Source organism: Syngnathus floridae, chromosome 3, assembly GCF_059516105.1.
Source record: "Syngnathus floridae isolate MCC-2025c chromosome 3, RoL_Sflo_1.0, whole genome shotgun sequence".
Lineage (NCBI taxonomy): Eukaryota > Metazoa > Chordata > Actinopteri > Syngnathiformes > Syngnathidae > Syngnathus > Syngnathus floridae.
Genome location: NC_142415.1, coordinates 11,069,809 through 11,089,933, shown reverse-complemented (window position 1 = coordinate 11,089,933; position 20,125 = coordinate 11,069,809). Strand labels below are relative to the sequence as shown.

The 20,125-nt window shown below is 42.4% G+C and overlaps 3 protein-coding genes across 6 annotated transcripts; 1 reads left to right on the top strand and 2 right to left on the bottom strand.

Moving 5' to 3' along the window:
• Positions 1-375: 375 nt before the first annotated feature.
• Positions 376-2,045, bottom strand: coxfa4l3 (cytochrome c oxidase associated subunit FA4L3). Its single transcript, XM_088370452.1, has 5 exons — positions 1,902-2,045; positions 1,672-1,731; positions 1,438-1,526; positions 1,289-1,349; positions 376-731 (listed from the first exon to the last, which is right to left on the bottom strand). Exons 1-5 carry the CDS (start codon positions 1,944-1,946, stop codon positions 663-665), a joined length of 324 nt encoding a protein of 107 aa, XP_088226578.1. The 5' UTR covers positions 1,947-2,045; the 3' UTR covers positions 376-662.
• Positions 2,046-2,151: 106 nt separating this feature from the next.
• Positions 2,152-6,137, bottom strand: afg2b (AAA ATPase AFG2B). Its single transcript, XM_088370446.1, has 10 exons — positions 5,245-6,137; positions 4,979-5,164; positions 4,628-4,912; positions 4,375-4,560; positions 4,062-4,220; positions 3,619-3,828; positions 3,318-3,545; positions 2,977-3,111; positions 2,416-2,541; positions 2,152-2,340 (listed from the first exon to the last, which is right to left on the bottom strand). Exons 1-10 carry the CDS (start codon positions 5,836-5,838, stop codon positions 2,209-2,211), a joined length of 2,241 nt encoding a protein of 746 aa, XP_088226572.1. The 5' UTR covers positions 5,839-6,137; the 3' UTR covers positions 2,152-2,208.
• On the top strand, positions 5,669-20,113 carry nnt2 (nicotinamide nucleotide transhydrogenase 2). Of its 4 annotated transcripts, none has more exons than XM_088370443.1 (23): positions 6,913-7,081; positions 8,384-8,474; positions 8,548-8,713; positions 9,811-10,040; positions 10,121-10,320; positions 11,169-11,256; positions 11,347-11,435; positions 12,261-12,448; positions 12,578-12,711; positions 13,124-13,315; positions 13,731-13,881; positions 13,992-14,153; positions 14,241-14,351; positions 14,443-14,588; positions 14,951-15,146; positions 16,497-16,730; positions 17,377-17,537; positions 17,703-17,882; positions 18,055-18,214; positions 18,788-18,869; positions 18,945-19,063; positions 19,336-19,451; positions 19,765-20,113. In XM_088370443.1, exons 3-23 carry the CDS (start codon positions 8,584-8,586, stop codon positions 19,909-19,911), a joined length of 3,216 nt encoding a protein of 1,071 aa, XP_088226569.1. In that variant the 5' UTR covers positions 6,913-7,081; positions 8,384-8,474; positions 8,548-8,583; the 3' UTR covers positions 19,912-20,113. The 4 variants fall into 4 exon arrangements, with proteins under 4 accessions (XP_088226571.1, XP_088226569.1, XP_088226568.1 ...); XM_088370442.1 differs by having other exon boundaries at positions 8,337-8,474; XM_088370445.1 differs by lacking the exons at positions 6,913-7,081; positions 8,384-8,474 and adding an exon at positions 5,669-5,844.
• Positions 20,114-20,125: the final 12 nt, after the last annotated feature.

Sequence of the window (20,125 nt, the reverse complement as noted above, 5' to 3'; positions counted from 1 at the left end):
GGTTGCCAGCCAATTCCAGGGCACACAGAGACGAACAACCATCCGCACTCACACCTACAGACAATTTGGAGTGGTCAATCGGCCTACCAAGCATGTTTTGGGGATGTGGGAGGACCTGGAGAAACTCCACGCAGGCACGGGGAGAACATACAAACTCCACACAGGGAGGGCCGAAGGTCCCCACGACCCCCATGGGGACAAGCGGTACAGAAAATAGATAGCCCTTGATAGTGTAGTTGTTTACATAGATGAACAATAAAGTTAAGAAATATAATGTCATTTACGGCGCATAATTATGATCTACACAGTCTATAAATATTTCCTAGCCTTGAAAAGTGTAGTGGTGTTGACATAGCTGGCCAGTAAAAGTCACCGTTGCAATAAACACATAATTTATTAGTAATCTTATATAGTACAGTAGATTATTCACCGGCGTCCCATTTTAATTTGTACATTTACAGGCACAGTGCAAGCTACTTCCTGTCAGCATACTAACGTTTGCAGATGATTTTTGAGGTCGCGCAGCTAAAGAGCAGACAGGAACAGAAGCGTTTCCGCACACTGACATGATATCAACACAAACTGGCTCGTGCGCAAAGGATTCTGTTCGACTGATGGGTGGGTGCTGAGGGGAGTGAGGTCACAAGAGGTTAGAGCGCCATTCACTTGCTGAGACTCCTCACCAGCTCTAGTTCCTTCACTGGCTTCCACTGCTGATTGATGGTGATAAGCTGCAAGGGGGCCAGACAGAACAAGGATCACATTGCATGATTTAATTTTGAGATACTTTCTGATTTTTTTGCAGGGATTCAAATTTGCTTGGGTTTTTAACAGCACTCTTAGAAGTAGTGTGACAAATTTACGGGACATTTATTTTCACTAAACAAGGTCTTTATATATTTTTGTAAGCAACTGCAAGATAATGCAGTGATGTAACATAATCCTGTGCTTATATAACAGAAAAACAAACTTTACCAGGGTTTTTGTCTTCATTATCATTATTTTGTGTTGATTTTGTTTAAAAGTAATAAAAAGTGTCATGCCATTTCTATTGATTTCAGAGTGTGGTCATGGATAGATAGAAGGGCACTCAAAACAGACTCGCTCATTGGCATGCAGGCGCACGCATTAATATCAATTTTTCTGGAAGGCAGACTTATTTAATAACATTCCTCTTCCTCTGTGACGCAGCAGCTTTCACAGGCCCTTAGGAAACTTCTATTTTCATCGCAGCTCCAAATTCAACCAAAATTGCTTAAAAACAAAACAAAATGGGATGTTTTTTCACCTTTTGGGGCTTGGATGGATCCACTCTTTCCCATGGTTCTGGATTGGAGGTCTTATTCAAACTGAAAACAATACAAATGCAACACAATCAAAACATTTGATAAAAGACAAAACCAAACAGCCGGCAACCACAGCACTCCTGCTACTCACATGACGTCCGTTTTGGTGAAAAGAAAGTAGAAGGATGCTGTAGTGGCTCCTGTTGCGGCGAAAGCCATGAACCCGATCAGCGGAATCAGCTGCATGTAATTGGATAGGGATCATCATTAAATAACATTTATATGTACATAGTATATTCTTTATATTATTCACAAACATATATATTTTTTTAGAAAATAACACCATCCTCACCTTTCATCACTCACAAAAATCATCCAGACTCACCTCTTTTTTCTTTTTCAACATTTGGAAAAATCCCTTCATTTTGTACCGGTCCTTTGATACCTGATGAGAAACAGGCCATATTTCTCCATGAGCTATGTCGAAAATTTCTGGTAAATTTCCAGGAAGTTCCCTCTTAAAAGCCAATCATCAGTTTAGTAAATTCCTGGCTTCTTCCCATTGAACAGATCCAACTTTTGCCAGCAGTGTCATCACCATATAGCAGCCCTCACCTTTAGTTGTCGAGTAGCTCTCGGGTTTGTGAGACAGTGGAGCATCCTTTCCGCCTACTCCGGATTGATATAGGCTGCAACGACGAGGTAACAGGCACGTAGACACAGCTTCCTGCTCTGCTATTCACCAAGCGAGGATTTGCCAACCATTAAAGTAGCAGATCAATATATTTAATAGTGCACAGCGCCCCCTTGCAACCCAAAGGGAGAACTCATTTCAAGAGGAGGGGAAAATTGAAGACACCAAAGAGCAGGTTTTTGTTGTTTTATTAAAAAAAGAAATGTTGGTGGAATTTTATATTTTTTACTAAGACGCTATCTGGTATGTTTGGATTTGCTGGGCTGTAAGGGACGGCTTGGTTTTCTTGAGAGACTGCAGGAAGTGTTCGTGTTTGATGCTAGACGCCTCCATATTTTCTTCTAATGCCAGTAGAGCAGCCTGTTTGACAAAAACAGAAGTTTTCAGATACTTGCCCCTTTCGAGAAAATTCCTAGCCTGTAAAATTTCTTTTACCTCTTTACAAAGATTTTCCAGGTCAGCTCCTGAGTAAAGATCAGTGCCGGCACCCAGCTCCTTCATACACACATCGGGAGCCACAGGCATAGACTTTGTGCACACCTTCAGGATGGCAAGACGAGCCTGAACACAAGACAACCCAAATTTTTCCAAAAAAGAAAGTGTTCAGCATGATAAAACTATAAATCTGTTGGAGAAAATGATGCATATTCCAAACAAATCCAAATAGGTTGCAGTTGACTGAAGGATTATTCTGTAATTATTGTAACTTCTATGCTAATTAGCCTGTATATGCCATTTCACATTATATATCAGGATTAAATCAGTGGCCTAAATTCATAAATCACATTTTGGTGTTTAAATCAAGAACATAATACCACAAAACGGATTCCTTGGAATGTTTGATAAATATTTATGGAATGCAGCTACTACAGTCATATAATTTTGATGCTATTGACTCTTTACTATGTTAAAAAAAACAGTCTTGTGTAGAATTGTAACACTCTTTTGCCAAATGATCTTACAGTTTTGAGAATGTGTGACTGAATGAAATCTAACCTGCAGGTCCGGTGGTGGCACATAGAGAATGTGGTCTAGTCTTCCAGGCCTCAGAAGGGCGCTGTCCAAACAGTCGGGTCGGTTTGTGGCTGCTACGACCATCACGTCTTTGTTGCACACTTCCTGGCTGTCCAGCTGTTAAAGGGAACAAATCCAGGAATTATTTTCTGTATATGCATGTCAATTAAAAAATGTATTTGTAAGAAAATGCCGAATAAATCTTTGGTTGAAACAGGAATAGATTCAATGACATAATAAAAGACAGTGTAGTGAAATAAACAGACAAAAGTCACACACATTATAGTATTTGTGCACTGCATGTTTGACACGTGTGCTCTAACCTGTTCTGTAGTGTGATTCGCCTCTGCTCCCTCTACCTGAAGGATCTTCTGCGTCCCCCTCCTTTCTAGCGTCTTCAGGCCGACGCCATCCATCTCGTTGAGGAGCACGGACAAGAGTCGAGTCTGAACACTGTTGGCCGTCTGACCGCTGCACCGTGAGCCTATCACAGAGTCGATCTCATCCAGGAAAAGAATGCAGGGAGCACAAGCCCGCGCTTGGCGAAACAGCTGTACAACAGAGGTGAGTTTGCGGATGAAACCAAAAAAAAGAAGACAGGAATACATCGCGACGCCAAAGTACCTGTGACAAAGCCTTCTCCGAGTCTCCCACATAGGGCGAATAGAGGTCAGCACCACTGACGGACAGGAAGGTACAATTTGAGGCCGAGGCTGCCGCTCGGACCAGTGTTGTCTTGGCGCAACCCGGAGGCCCGTAGAGAAGGACGCCACGGGGGCGACACAGACCCAGGCGGGAGAAGGCTTCGGGGTACATCATTGGCCACTCGATACTCTAGAAACATAAACACACAGGTATTAAAGGTATCATTTGGCATCTCGGTGCTAAGAAACTTGAATTGAGGAGCTTCATTTAGATGAAAGTAGTGCTTTGCACACATTCTGTAGCACATGCCAAGTAGGATAGCGCTGGTGTGAATGATCCTCCAGTTCCTCCAAGATGTGTCCTGATCAAAATGCTAAACTATATTAACTGTGGATTATATTATCACCAATATAAAAATTCACCTGTCTGAGCTTCAGCTTGATGTCTTCAAGACCTCCGATCTGCTCCCAGGCCACAGGAGCGAGGTCCGTCCGGCCCAGGCTGCTCCGCAGGCAGGACGGCCGCACCAACTTTAGAGCCTCAAGGAAATGTTTCAGGGCCACCATGTGCTCCCCTGAACCCTGTGTGAAAAGGTAACAAGGTAGCTCAACATTTCACAAAACATGAACACAAACAGGACCAAAAACCATCATCTCCTTATATCTACAATGTCTACGGGAATGATCACGTTACATAAACAACAATCTGTTTCATATGCTGCGTCGTTGGATTCACCTTTGCGTTTTCCCGCATAGCATGCATGGCCGCCTCCCTGCAGAGTGCGCTGAGGTCTGACCCGACATAACCTGTGGTTCTCTGTGCCAGCTCCGTTATATCCACGCTGGGACACACCGGCATCTTCTCGCACAGAATAGACAAGATCGCTGCTCTTTGGGACAAGGTAGGAGGCCCAATGATGACCTAAAGATAAAGATATGTCTGTCATGATTCACACATTCATTTGAGTGTTTTATCTATATTTTCTTACTTCTCTGTCAAATCTTCCAGGCCTGCGCAGGGCCGGATCTAAGCTGTCTGGGCGGTTGGTGGCACCGATGACGAGAAAGCGATCTGATCGATCCACCCCATCCATCAGTGTGAGGAGTTGAGCCACCAGGCGGTTCTCCGGTGCGGACGAGCCGCTTCTTCTCGGAAAAAGGGAGTCCAACTCATCCAGGAAGAGTACACACGGACCCTCCTCTGCTGCAGCACGAGCCTGCGCGAACACGCCTCGCAACACCTCCTCGCTCTCGCCCGGGCGGGAACGGACAACCTGAAAAGTTCAATCCCACAGATGGACAAGACATACAGGTACTGTCGTAGCTTCAAATCACTTTACCTCTGGCCCTCTGACCACCACAAGGATGGCTCCGACTTCTCCAACCACTTTGCGAACCAGCTGTGTCTTTCCAACACCCGGAGGGCCCACAAGAAGGACACCTCTGGGACACGCTACCCCAAGAGAATCAAGGGTGGCTGGATAGAGAAGGGGTAGCTGCAACATCTCTCTTAGCGATGCACTCACCTAGAGAAAGTTGTGTTTTTAGATTGAGTGCTTTGGAATAATCTTGGCAAGATTCCTCGTTCAAATGAATGCAAGCTGACCTCATCCAGGCCCCCCAAAGGTACAGTGACCTGACCCTGCAGATGGCTCTTGAAGTGCCTGACAGTTTGGATGTCAGCAATATTCACACTAGTTTTGGAAGTTACAAGTCCAGCTGTGTTAGAATCCGGATAGATGTCTTTAATGACAACATGGAGAATGTCCATATCAAAATCCTCCAGATTTATGACATGCTCCTTATGCACTAAGGCACCTTTCAACATGTCTTTCACGAGCTCATGAATAAAACGAGGTGGGCTGTTTCTCTTGAAATCAACACTTTGGACGACCACGCTTATTTTCATTCCTTTCAGTTTTGGACACGGGACGGATGTGACTTGCTCGGGATCCAGGGTGAGGCGTGAGGGGGGTTGCCTGACGAGATATGGCGAGCAAGACTTCATGTCCAACTGTAAGAAGCCATCAGCCAAGTCAGGCCTGGGCCACGCGCTGCACAGGCAGCTTCCCTCGGGAAGGGACACCAGCACCGGGGAGCCCGCAGTCAAGCCCAGCGCTGCCATCAAACCTGGACCCAGCCTGCATCTTTGCGAGCCCCGGTCTGAAGATTCGACTGGCAACAGCTTCAGAGACGTCATCGTCTAGTAACTATTACTTTCAGTCCACTTCTACTGTCCAGAGAAGAAATACATGATGCTCGTATTTAATTCTAGTGTTAGCTATGCTATTAGCTAGTAGCTACGAATTAAAAGTCACCGGTGAGTGGTGACTATGTAAACTACGAGCCACCATTTCGCTTCAAATAAATAAATTTGTGTAACCCAATTCTGTACCGTATTTATGATACACGTACAAGCTACGAGACGTCGAAAAAGTAATGTTTACAATAGCCATGTGGCATGAAGATAAGATGGCCAACCAAAACGTTTTCCTGTCTGACTTCCGTATTGCGACCATAACAATAAAACTGTAGACTCGTCAAATAATTGTTGAAAATATGATGAGTGCCCTCTTTGAAAAGTTATCCCTTTTTACTTTTATTCCATTAACATATGTGATAATAATAATAGTAGTAATAATAATGCAAATACCAATAACAATAATAATAATGATATTAAATGAATGTATTTTATTATTTATTATTATATATTTATTAATATAATATATATTTTAATAATAATAATGACTATTATGACTATTTGGAAATCACTGTTTTTGAGATATTTTCTTTTTTTCCAAGTTTGACGTGCATAAGATGGATTTCACCATTCGTTGTAATACATGACGTTGCAGGATAAAATAATAATTACACCTGTTGCTGAACCTTTTTAGCCTATTTATTCCTTATTAGTACAGTCTAGTATCCTTTTTTTCAAACCATGATGCATTATGGTTGGCCAACATTTTATGTCACTTGACTGTCTATTTAGCGCCCCTACGTGTACAGAGAAGGAAATGAATGAATGGAAAAAAGTTTTGTGAAAATATGCATAAATCTTTGCTTGATTGCAAGAAGTACTTTTGGCATGTACAATGAAAATGTCCTCTAATGTTTGTCTGGGTTTTGACTCGCTAAACCTAAACCTTTAATTCGATTTGCCGGCAGTATTTGAGTGGCGTCTGCAAAGTGCTTAGCTCTTCTTCACCCAGGGTGGTCATGAGTACTAGTCACATGGTTTCCTATTTATCCATAAATAGTAATGCAGGCGCGGCGCGATCCTGATACCAGAAGGTCGTTTCCAAGATTGTACGTGTGTGTACGTGGACGTGCGGGAGGCAGGGGCCAGGTGACAGGTGCTTGGGTTGAATGTGGACAGTTGCACGGCTCTACCTGCTTCTCAGACTATTGAACTATTGACCCCGGTGGAAATCCTAAAAAAGGCAAGTCTGGCAATGACACAGTGAAGTTTGGTGAAGCAAAAAAACACGAGGGATATTGTTTATGTTATTTCGTGGTTAACTTTCTCTACACTGTCCTCGCCTCCTTTTTTTGTATGAATTATGTGTGCATGCAAATGCATAATTACTTCCCTTGGGTGACTGTTTGATTTTTGCAACGTGACACTTTATCCAATGTAAATATATCTGCTGCGGTACATCAAATTGTACTCTGTCGGCTCTGGCAACAATTGAAGTCCATGAAAAGGAGTGTTTTAAAGCCTCATTAACTGTATTGAAACATTCAATTTACACTAGTATTGCTCAATACTTGAAAATGTTGCTGTTTTACCATCTTACTTTATTTAGGATTTGTTGGACAAGGGAGACATTTCATGCATTATTCCCAATTTCTAAAAGTGTAATTTAAAGCCTTACTGCATGGAGTAAAGGAAGAATGCAATTTTGAGACAGAGTGGTGATAACCTCTGCTGATCATGGAATACCTACTACATTAGAATTAAACAGGTGTAAGCTTCCTCTGCGATCTGCAGAAACACTTTATTATAAATGTAAAACCATACGAGAATATATATAATATTTCTAAAAATTACATTTTTGTACACCCTATAGACTGCAAACCAACTGGAATTTGAAGAATTAAAAATCATAAATTTCTTCTACTAGACAGTACACACTATATATCATATTTATAGTTTAATGTTTGTATTTTACTACCTTGTTAAATCACTATTTATAATTATTTTCCAGCCAGTTTCAGGATTCAATGACTCATGCCTTCATTGCCTTTTTTTTGCCAGTTGCATCCTCTTTCCCAGTTTACCTGCATTGGGTGTGTCAAGTATCCAGGTAGAGAGAGGGGGGTACAAGTGCAATAGATGAATTGCAAAAAACGTACTCAGCGGAATATAAATACGAGCAAATATTTTAGCCTTTCACGTATGTACATAGCTTTCAGTTTCAAAAAGGTCACAACCCTCCTGTTTATTTCAAGAACTGATTTTGGTTTAAAAACTTTATGCACTAAAAGAGGAATGACTACATATCAAAGAACGCTATTAATCATAATTAAACACCATTTAAAACATGCCTCCTTCACCACTCTTGCATCACTAAACCGCTATCTGCAAACATCACATGTTTGTCTTACAACCTGTTTGTCCTAATGACCCCATTTAATCCTCAAAACATTTGCTGTCCCTGGTTAACTTTCTCCGCTTGCTGCCTGCTCAACTAGCCGGAACGCACTTGGCACACTTTCCACCTGTGCCGTCATAATTCCAGATCTCGCGAAGGTCCGGGACGTGTGTTTGTCTCATCGAGCTGAAATGTCACTCTGCTACGTCTGCTAGCTCTCTTGGGACGCACAGCCAAGGTGTATGTTGAAGCCTGTTTGTGTTACTCATCAGTAAAATTAGTGTTAACTTAAATCTTAACTCCCATGACAGACCCAGAAGGAGCCTCCGGGCAGACGCGCCGTGGCCATGTCGACCCTCCTGCACTGCCTCTCCAGCTCGTCTCTCACTTTGCTCCACCGAGGGGTCCGTCAGAAGATACCAGCAAGGAGGAATTTTAGGACTTTCCCTGCGTTATGGGACCAACAGGCCAACAAAGGTAGGATAGCAATATAGCATTAAAAAAAACAATATCGAGGCTTCTTTGCAGAGGAAAAAAACTGCACAAATGGAAAATGTGAGAGGTCAGATAAAGGTGACCTATACAAACTTGACTCTGGACAATTCTCACCTAAAAATAAATCAAGGATCGGATTTGTTCACGCTCAAAGTGTTTGTAAGTTAATGTTTAAGAAGAGTTGGGCAAGTTATTTTCCATAGCAACTTTTTCAAAGTTGCCAAGCACTGCTATCTGTATTGGAGTGTAACAGGCCTGAGCCACGCTGGCCGGCAGCCAGTCACCTGCTATTCGTGTCGCCATGGAAGCGAGGTCACGGCGCCATTTATGGAGAGAAATGTTAACCTGATACTTGCACTCAGCCATTCACACGTGGTTGTACTCTAGGGCTTGGAGAAACAATAAAAAAACGACAGTGTATTGTCTGTTTAAAATAAAGTCGCATTTGCTTTACATTAGAGGTTTTCAAACTTTACACCAAGTGCTGTTTTTAGGTGGCACTTGGTGTAAAGTTGGAAAATAGTTTTTTTTTGTTTCCCAAAAATTCACAAGTCAGCATATTTTGATACATTTTATGATCCATATTAGGTATCATTAATGAGTATAACCATGCCTTAAATTATTATTATTTTGTTTATTTATTATTTATTTGTTTATATTTATTTTGGCGTCGTTAGCTTTATTTTTTCAAATAGTTTGTCATTCACTAGATTTCAATAATGACTGTGGTTGACTCTTTTAAAGTTTGAATCAAAACAAAGAAAGGAGTTTAGAAGGCCTAATGAAGCCTCACAGATGGAAGAAAACATCCAGATGGCGAGCATCTAGAAGAAAGATGCCCAATGTTCAGCCAGATTTTGTTATTGCCCCGACGCATATTGTAATAAAATTAATTACGGCCTGCATCAAGGGGTGGACATCCCTGCTTTAGAAAATGCTGGTTTTAATCTGCGGCATGGCACCTCAACTAATCTGTATCGGGCAGCAGGAGAGGGATTGTGGGGACAAACATGAAAAGGCTCATAAAACCACAACCTGCAATTTTGCATTACTATGTTTTGTGCTCATCTGATTTGCAGGTGTTCTCTACAAGGAGCTGGTGGTTGGTGTTCCCAAGGAGACCTTCCAGAACGAGCGCCGTGTGGCGCTGTCTCCTGCTGGGGTGCAGGCGCTGGTCAAGCAAGGCTTCAGTGTAAAGGTGGAGAGTGGAGCTGGTGAGGACTCCAAGTTTTCTGACCAGCAATACAAAGATGCTGGCGCCAGCATCACTGACGTCAAAGGGGCCCTTGGATCAGACCTGGTTCTCAAGGTTTGCACTGCTCTGACCATCCACCACCGGTCTGTATTAAGTCTTATGTGCATAACTGAAGTGCTCATGTTCTGCTGTAGGTTCGAGCACCCAGTCTGAGCGAGGCAGACCTTCTGAAGCCAATGTCCACCCTGGTGAGCTTCGTCTATCCGGCTCAGAATCCGGAGCTGATGAAGAAGTTGTCAGAAAGGAGGAGCACAGTGTTGGCTATGGACCAGGTGCCCAGAGTCACCATTGCGCAAGGCTATGACGCACTCAGCTCCATGGCCAACATTGCCGGGTGAGGGCCGAGAGAAATCCAATCGATGTGTTGGCTGCAGCTGTGGTCCAATAGAAAATATTTTACAAATTGACTGTATTGCGTTTCAGCAGTGTGAATGAGAACGGTTGTTTGTCTAATTGTGCTGTGATTGATTTCCTGTCCACAAGCCCAGGGTGCACCCTGGCAGCTGACATTGGATCCACTTATCTGCTTTGAATTCCCTTTTTTACATCTACTATTGTGGAAACATCTCAGAAAATCAAGGCTGTTACAGAATACATTTGCACTAAGATACAACCAAAGTTCGACTTTTGTCTAAATTAATATCCTCAACTCTTTAACAGAGATGCCACAAGGTAGCAGCATTGCACTACTTTTTTTGCAGAATGAAATTCTTCAACTGACTTCCACATAGTTCCACCAGATGGTGGTAAAGCATTACTTTTGTTTTAAAAAGCTCCTCAACTTACTTCAACACATAGTAATAATGGCAAAGGACTACATTTGACCAAATGAACCTCTTGAAGTCCAACATGCCAGCTAAGTATTATTATTGTTGAAATAAAACTCCTCAATTCACTTGAACATAAATCTAAAACACTATGAGATGGTAGCAAAGCTCTGAATGAAGCTCCTCAATATACTCACTTCAATATAATTACTGGGCACCAAGATGCCAGCTAATTGTGAAAAAGCGCTAATTTTGTCTAAATAGAGTTTCTCATATCACGTATAGCTTATATATCGTATCTCTGTACAGATGGACCTATAATTATATACCTATGGCCTATCAGTGGAAAACGTACTTTTTGATCAGAGGTGATCTATCAGTGACAGGAACATCTTGGATTTTTTTTTTTTTTTAGGTACAAGGCTGTTGTTCTGGCTGCCAACCACTTTGGTAGATTCTTCACTGGCCAGATCACAGCAGCAGGAAAAGTACCACCAGCTAAGGTAAAATCCTCATTAATATCATTAAAGATGTTTTTTGCGTGTGTGTGTTTTCTTGTTGCTATTCTCAAAAGTAAAATGTGCTTTCTTCAGGTCCTGGTGATTGGAGGAGGTGTAGCCGGTTTGGCAGCCGCAGGGGCAGCCAAATCCATGGGAGCCATTGTCCGAGGATTTGACACGAGGTAGAATTCAACACACTTGTAAGACTGACTAGGGTGCACTAGTAGAACAATTGTATCTTACTACTAACATTCATTATCACGAGTCATGCCACTTTAAGCCTACGAGGATGCAATTTAATCGTAGTATTAAACTGCGGTGCTGCATTATAGACACTTCTAGGCGTATGGAGAAATAAAACTTGTTCTACTCGTGCACCCTCGTGGTTTGACGAGTATACTGAACTGGCTTACATCAAGGATATCTAATAAATGGCTTTTACTAAAGCTATTTCAGGATTTATTTGATATCCAGTGTGCGGTCCATGTATGTATGAGTATGCTCGCTGCTCTGACTTTTAGGAGAACTTTGGCATACTAGTAGAATGGCGACTGTGCATTAGTATTATGACCACTTTGTTTTACTGTCACTAACATTTTTCCACAACTTGTGCCACTTTTGGCCTACTACAGTAGTAAACAAACCTTATTAATAAAGCATTGTGCTGCCTTTGAGTGAGCAGAAAAGTCACATAGCAAAGGAAGGCAGTGGTGGAAAAAACATGACTAACAGTAGTGATGGGAAATGAAGCTTCAAATTAGTTTCATGAATCAGTTATATTATTTTCTGTAGATGGTGATCTCCGTTTAACATTCTAAAAGCACGGTGACTCTTTTATTCAAACCAACAGTGCCATCGAGAGGAGTATCAAAACAACTGACATGGTCCTTTTACGTGTGCATTGAATTGTCTTGCCAATGAAAAAATTAGTGTATGGCCTAAAGATGGATAACAAAGAATACATAAATGCCCAAATGGTTTTACGTGAACTGTTTGGTGTTGATCAGACCAGCAGCTTTGGAACAGTTCAAGTCATTTGGGGCGGAACCTTTAGAAGTGGACGTCAAAGAGTCTGGCGACGGGGTCGGCGGTTACGCCAAAGAAATGTCAAAGGAGTTTATTGAAGCTGAGATGGCGCTGTTTGCCAAGCAGTGCAAAGAAGTCGACATTGTCATCAGCACCGCTTTGATTCCAGGTCAGTCGCTCTGAAACTTGGCACTGCATTTTGTTTTTCATGCGTCCCGGCTGTCTTGCCAAAAAGTGGTCCATACGTTGGTCTGCATTGAGGCTTCTCATTTTCTCATGATTATTGTCTTGTGTTCAGGAAAGACGGCTCCTATTCTGATCAAAAAGGAATTCGTGGAGTCCATGAAGGATGGTTCTGTGGTAGTGGATCTGGCTGCCGAGGCGGGTGGTAACATAGAGACCACCAGGCCTGGAGAGCTGCACATTCACAAGGTGATTATTTATTTATTTATTTATTCATTCATTCATTCATTCATTCATTCATTCATTATGCACCGGTGTTTGTTTCTATTTATGACTGTCCTGTTAGAGTAAAGCCAGTAAATAAATTAATAGATAAAGCTCACTGTGAAGCGCAACATCTCCACATAGCCCAAGCGCTGATCAGTCATTGACCTACTAAGTCATGATTATGCGATACTATTGCATTCAGCCAGTAAAAAAAAAACTAAGAAACTATAAAAGATTGATTGATTGATCCATTTAATTATTGATCTATTTATTTATTTAATATATTTACCAGACCTTTTTTTTAACTCAAGTATCTGTACTTGTACTTCAGTACAGAGTGTGAATGATTCTGCCCCCTCTCCCCAAATGCTCTGATTTTGTTTTCTTGAATAAGAACGTGACCCACATTGGCTACACGGACCTGCCCAGCCGGATGGCCACCCAAGCCAGCACTCTGTACTCCAACAACGTACTGAAGCTTTTGAAGGCCATCAGCCCCGACAAGGAGTACTTCCACTATGAACCCAAAGAGGATTTTGACTATGGAACAATGGACCACGTGATCCGCGGGACCCTTGTAATGAAGGTGGGTTTGATTTGTAATCTTTAGCTCTGCTGGCACTCATTGCTGCCTCCTGGGTATCAGAGCTTGTTGATTTCCAAATGATTATAGAACCCCATGCCCGGCTTTGAATTGCTCCACCAATAAGAATGTTATGAACGCTTCATAATTGACTTTTCCAGGAATTTTTAGCTCTGACACATTGTTTATTGAAGGCAAAGCGTGTAACCTCGATGCTACATATCAGTTTCGCCCTCGTTAAACCCACTAGTAAGTATTTCTTGATTGCTGTTTGTTCATGTTAACCTTTAAATTTGCGTTTGGAGTCGGAGGTCTACCACAATGCAAGATGTTTCTCACAGAAAACTGCTGTGTTATTGTGTTGATGTAACTCTGTCATCCATTCACACAATCTTGCATATGTTTGGTGCGTCAACAGGATGGACAGAATATGTTCCCGGCGCCACTTCCCAAGACTGTCCCACCACCACCGGTGAAACAGAAATCCGTGGCAGAGTTGGAGGCTGAGAAAGTGGCTGGAGTTTCTCCCTTCAAACGCACAATGACTAATGCTGGCATCTATACTTCAGGTTGGGGGAGGACATGCAAAGCTGAAACATTAATGCCAACAGTTCTAAACTTCTAAAAAGTTCCTTTCGGTTAGACAGCTTAAGTAGTTGTGCTTTGCTGACTCCTGCAGGTTTGTCCACCTGTCTGGCTCTGGGCCTCATCTCACCCAACGCCGCGTTCACGCAAATGGTAACGACCTTTGGCCTGGCCGGGATCGTGGGGTACCACACCGTGTGGGGTGTCACCCCCGCGCTCCACTCGCCTTTAATGTCCGTGACAAACGCCATCTCAGGTAATGATTTGAGCCTCGGCACTCAATATGAAAAAAATAGTCCAAACTTAAAATAGTTTCCACTTTTATTATGCTGCTTTTCAACAGGTCTGACAGCGGTTGGCGGTCTGGTTCTGATGGGCGGGGGTCTCACACCATCCTCACTGCCTGAGAGTCTCGCCCTAGGAGCTGCCTTTATTTCCTCCATCAACATTGCTGGTCTGATTACCCTTTTTCTATTTGTGCAAAAACAAATTGCTGTTTTTTTTACTGACCTGCCAAATAATAAGGACATTGGTCATATCTTCAGGTGGTTTCCTTATCACCCAGCGAATGTTGGACATGTTCAAGCGCCCCACTGACCCCCCGGAGTACAACTACCTGTACATGTTACCTGGGGCTGCATTTGTTGGTGGATATGGCGCATCTGTGGCAGCTGGTTACAGCATTGAACAGGTGAAAGGGCATTGAACACAACATTTTGTAGCATTACGGTGCCAAGAAACTATGTTGAAGCGAGTTGAGGAGTTTCATTTAGCCCAAAAATATTGCTTGCCGCCATCTTGTGGCATCTTGGTGTCAAGGAATTACGATGACATGAGTTGAGTTCAAATTAGAGAAAAATTGTGTTTTGCGGACATCTTTTTTACATTTTTAACAACTTTTTTCTAACCTTCTTTTTCCCCTTTAGAACTGTTTAACATTACCTCCACTTTGAATGAATTGGCAGTTCCACATTCATTTTCTGTTCTGTCTGCTTCTCAAAACTTGGTAAATTCCACAGTTTGAGAAACTTGTTTGCTTGTGGTGTTCTTCAGATGATGTACTTGGGCTCCGGCCTGTGCTGCGTCGGCGCACTGGCCGGCCTTTCCGCTCAGGGCACCAGTCGGCTTGGAAATGCCCTGGGCATGATGGGAGTTGCAGGGGGCATCGCCGCCACCCTTGGTGCACTCAAGCCTTCTCCAGAGCTGCTGTCACAGATGTCATTGGCCATGGCCACTGGAGGGACTCTGGGTAGGTGGCTTCTTTGAGAACACACACTATGTGTGCTTCGAGCTGTTGACAGATTTTGCATGTTAACTACTTTATTATTGTTTCTGACTTGAAGGCATATCCCAATTGTTATTTGAGAAAAAGCACCAGATGTTTGATGCCAAAAGTAGTGACTGTGCACTAAAAATATGCATAACAAGACTAGTAAAAGCTCTGCATCGCCATGCTTCAGTGCCAATCATCGTAATAATTCACACATGCATGAGTCAAATGCCCCCTCCTGAGAGAAGTGCCCCAAATTTAAGTTTATAAATGACTTTCAGACCAATTGAGTGAAAATAGACCACTACTCGCAGCACTTCTGATGATCTCTTACAGCACTTTGACCTGCTTTGGATAGTACTGTATATCGAGACAAAGGTATCCAGGTCACGTTAGAAAAATCTCAAGACCGACCACCTAACAGAAATGTCACAAGAAATATCCATCCATCCATCCATCCATCCATCCATCCATCCATCCATCCATCCATCCATCCATCCATCCATCCATCCATCCATCCATCCATCCATCCATCCATCCATCCATCCATCCATCCATCCATCCATCCATCCATCCATCCATCCATCCATCCATCCATCCATTTTCTATACCGCTTGTCCCCACGGGGGTTGCGGGGTCACAAGAAATATGAATACTTAAATAATAATGATCTCTTCACAATTCATAAACAAATTGATTTACTTAGTATCAAATCCCTTTGGAAGAACTGTTTGAAATTTGAGCTTCGATTTTTTTGAATCCTGAGAGTGAAAATATTCCAAGCGAGCACCCATCCTTAACTCTGCCAGCACCGTCGTGTAACATTATAATGGTCATTTAAAACATAGGGATGATAAATGATGTTCAGCACAAACCCTCTTGACTTTGATTGTTCATGTTTTGTTGGGAGGGGAAGTGGAGGACTAAAACTTTTGACTGTTGTTTGGCCCTTTGAAGCTCAGGCCCAATTGCTCAGAGTAGAAAAACATAAAACAGGTGACTGGTATTTTCTTTTATTTTTTTTCTACCGTCCAAATGTTGGCTCACATGCTTGAGAAGGTTTTTGTTAATGGCTCCACATTGGAGCTGAACCATTAATCAAATTAAAATCAATATTGCAATGTAGTAGAATACAATTGTCATATTGCAAAAGCTCCATTTTCAAGAAAAAAAAATTAGCTTTATTTCAGTAGGGGGCCTTCATCTATTTTGTATGTATATTTATAGTATCTAGATAAGTTCAGTGCTTTAGGTAGTCCACATTTGCACATTATTGTCATGAAACATATTGTTTATTGTAATTCATATTATGTATTATGTATTATACAGGTTTGACCATAGCCAAGCGGATCGAAATCTCCGACTTGCCTCAGTTGGTGGCGGCGTTCCACAGCCTTGTGGGCCTGGCGGCGGTTCTCACCTGCGTGGCGGAGTACATGATCGAATTCCCCCACCTTGACGCTCACCCGGCCGCCGGCGTGCTCAAGACGGTAGCCTATTTGGGCACGTACATCGGTGGCGTCACCTTCAGTGGATCATTGGTCGCCTATGGCAAGCTGCAAGGTATTTCACGTAGCCTGACTGTAGCATGTGGAGAAAGACAAGCACATGTTTTGAAGATCTCATTTTCCACGTATGATTGCAGTTTTGGATTTTTGACATACGATAATCATCATAATCATGTCAGCGTTGTCTGTTCCTGATTGTGTCTTTCATCATTCCAAAGCCAAAATGATCCTCAAGCAAATCCAGCCCTGGATTTTGACTTTGCCGTGCCAGTCACATTTATTTATTGTGGAGTGATTTTAACTATTACATACTATTCTTTTTCATGTACATGCGTGTTTCAGGGGAATTTGGACCACCAATCAAATCATCAGAAACAGATCTTTTAAAATGTTTTATTAAGGACATTTCTTTCATTAATAAATGTGCGAGTTCTCTTCAATGTTAAAGAGAATAAGCTATTTTTTTTAAAACAAAATAGCTACATTATAAATACCTTCTTATGTTATGCAATTGTGAAACCAGACAGTTCTTGGGCATGTTTCAAATTCCACCATTTCACTGTCTGCTTTCTGTAGTTGATTTGTAGACACTGAAGAGAAGCGTGTGCGACATGTTTTGTCTCATCATGATCTTCCCTGAAGCCAAACAGAGCGAAAGCCAAACATTTTTTCCAATTGAAATATGTGTGACTTGTTTGCAGGCATTCTGAACTCTGCGCCTCTCCTATTGCCCGGACGTCACATGTTGAATGCTGGCCTCATGGCGGCGTCAATGGGAGGCATGGTGCCCTTCATGCTTAGCTCCAGCTACGGTACTGGAATGGGCTGTTTACTGGGAGTATCTGGGCTGTCCACTGTAATGGTGAGTTTCCGCTAATAGGTAGTACTGCAGTTAACGGTATTCAAAAAGTACGTTTTGACAAATGTTCTCATGGACTATCGTGATCAATGATAAATAATCCAAATGATAAATTTGTCAAGAGGTGAACATTCACGTCCCAATTCTGTTTGTCCTTTAATATGGTAGGGCGTCACCCTGACAGCAGCTATCGGAGGTGCAGACATGCCAGTGGTCATCACTGTATTGAACAGCTACTCCGGCTGGGCACTCTGCGCTGAAGGCTTCTTACTGGACAACAATCTTATGACCATCGTGGGCGCTTTGATTGGCTCCTCTGGCGCGATCCTCTCTTACATCATGTGCGTGGTGAGTACGCCAAAATACTCGTACGCTCTACTTCAATAAAAAATACAGATGTGTTACAAAAGAGAAAATACACATGTTGTTAAACGTTGGGAAGAAAATATGTCGTCAGAAGTACATTACTACATTACTCCTCCCCACTTTTTAAACTGCAACATTTGCTATCTCTCCCAAGGCGATGAACCGCTCCCTGCCTAATGTGATCCTGGGTGGCTATGGCACCACCTCCACGGCAGGTGGCAAACCCATGGAGATTGTTGGCACCCACACGGAGGTCAATGTGGACCAGACCATTGACATAATCAAGGAAGCCAACAGCATTATCATCACGCCAGGTACTCAGAAACATATATGTATATAAAACCAATATTTACTAGCTATCACGTATGTCTTTGATGCATGCATTCAGGTCGTAGCACTTCCCGTAGTTCTATTTGGATCTTTATGTATTTAAGTCACAGTTTTTGAGGCCACAACACTGGCTATATGCGGAATCAATTAAAATGTATATTAACGCATATTTTAGGCTCCGCTACTGCTTTGCTCGTATCTATGGATGTTTGTAGGTCAAATATTTGTAAGTTGAGGACTACCTGTAGTGTATCACACCGTACGTTTTTTCATCATAGTCAAGTACAGTGTGGTGCTACCCAGCTCATGCAAGATTACGAGTTTTCTTGCCGCCTGCATCAACCTCAAAGAATAACTTGGGATACACATGGCTGCCATTTGCTCAAGTGTTTTTTTGTTGTTATTTTTACAACCATGGGCAGATGCGGGGTCCAACATAGGGCTTTGATTATGAGAAACAGTGTAAAGTCAAACTGGTGACCTACAGTACATGGTATTGAGGAAAATGAAGGCTCTGATTTCAAAGTGGTCATTTCTGTGTGTGTGTGTGTATATAGGCTGGGGGTTGTGTGCAGCAAAAGCCCAGTATCCAATTGCAGACATGGTGAAGATGCTGAAGGAACAAGGCAAGACTGTCAGGTAACTGTCAACACATTTGCTCGAACGTTCTCTCGTAAGTGACATACTAAATGATACATTCGGTGTTTTCCTCAGGTTTGGTATCCATCCAGTGGCCGGGCGTATGCCAGGCCAGCTAAACGTGCTCTTGGCTGAGGCCGGTGTACCATATGATGTTGTATTGGAGATGGATGAGATCAACGAAGACTTTCCAGGTACGCTTTTCCCAGGAATACAACAGGGGGGGGGGGGTTGTTCTGTCACTTTAGCTGCAAGGTGTTGAGTAAAATTACAAGAAGTGAACTATCACGTCATACACTTACTTGACTTTGATCAGCCTGCTGTTGTTTTGACACGATAATCAGGCGTACGCCCTGAGACACATGCTTGTGTTTATGATGGTGCACTGCTAAATGGTGCTGGGAAATTCAGTGCGTTTCAAAAGAAGGTTTTGTTTTTGTCTCCTGTGACTACATTTAAATGTCAGAAACGGACCTGACGCTGGTGATTGGTGCCAACGACACAGTGAATTCTGCAGCTCAAGAAGATCCAAACTCTATAATTGCCGGCATGCCTGTTCTAGAGGTGTGGAAGTCCAAACAGGTTAGTCCAGCTTTTTATTTGAATGATACAGTGAATGGTCACTTTTATCCGTAATTTAAATCAGAAAGCAACTGAGCCCTCCCCACCCCAAAAAAAGTTGTAAATTGGCACTGACAGAAGTTTACTGTCAAACTAAACGTAACACAATGAGAATTACATGTTCTGTTATAAGCAATGGCTGTTTGAACACAAATGGTGGATCTACACATGTAGACATTAACTACACACAGGCATATATTCTTTATCCTCTGTCACATACAAATGATGGCACCGTATTAGACATGTCAGGGAACCTTTTCTCCCATTTATCCAGGTGATCGTGATGAAGCGGAGCTTGGGTGTGGGCTACGCTGCGGTGGATAACCCCATTTTCTACAAAGCCAACACATCCATGTTGCTGGGAGATGCCAAGAAGACATGTGATAGCCTTCAAGCAAAGATTAGAGAAGTCTTCTACTAGGCTCCTCACTACCAGCTGACTGACTACATGGAGCCTCTTGGTACAAAATACACATTTTGGTTTCAGTTGGATCTTAAGATATTTACATCTGAATGAAATATAACGAGATGACCTTAAGCTGTACAATAATAGATGAGTTTTAATTAAAGGGGGAAAATCAAAGCCCTGTGTACTAGTTTGTAAATAAAGATATTTAAAAGTACTGTTAAATCCT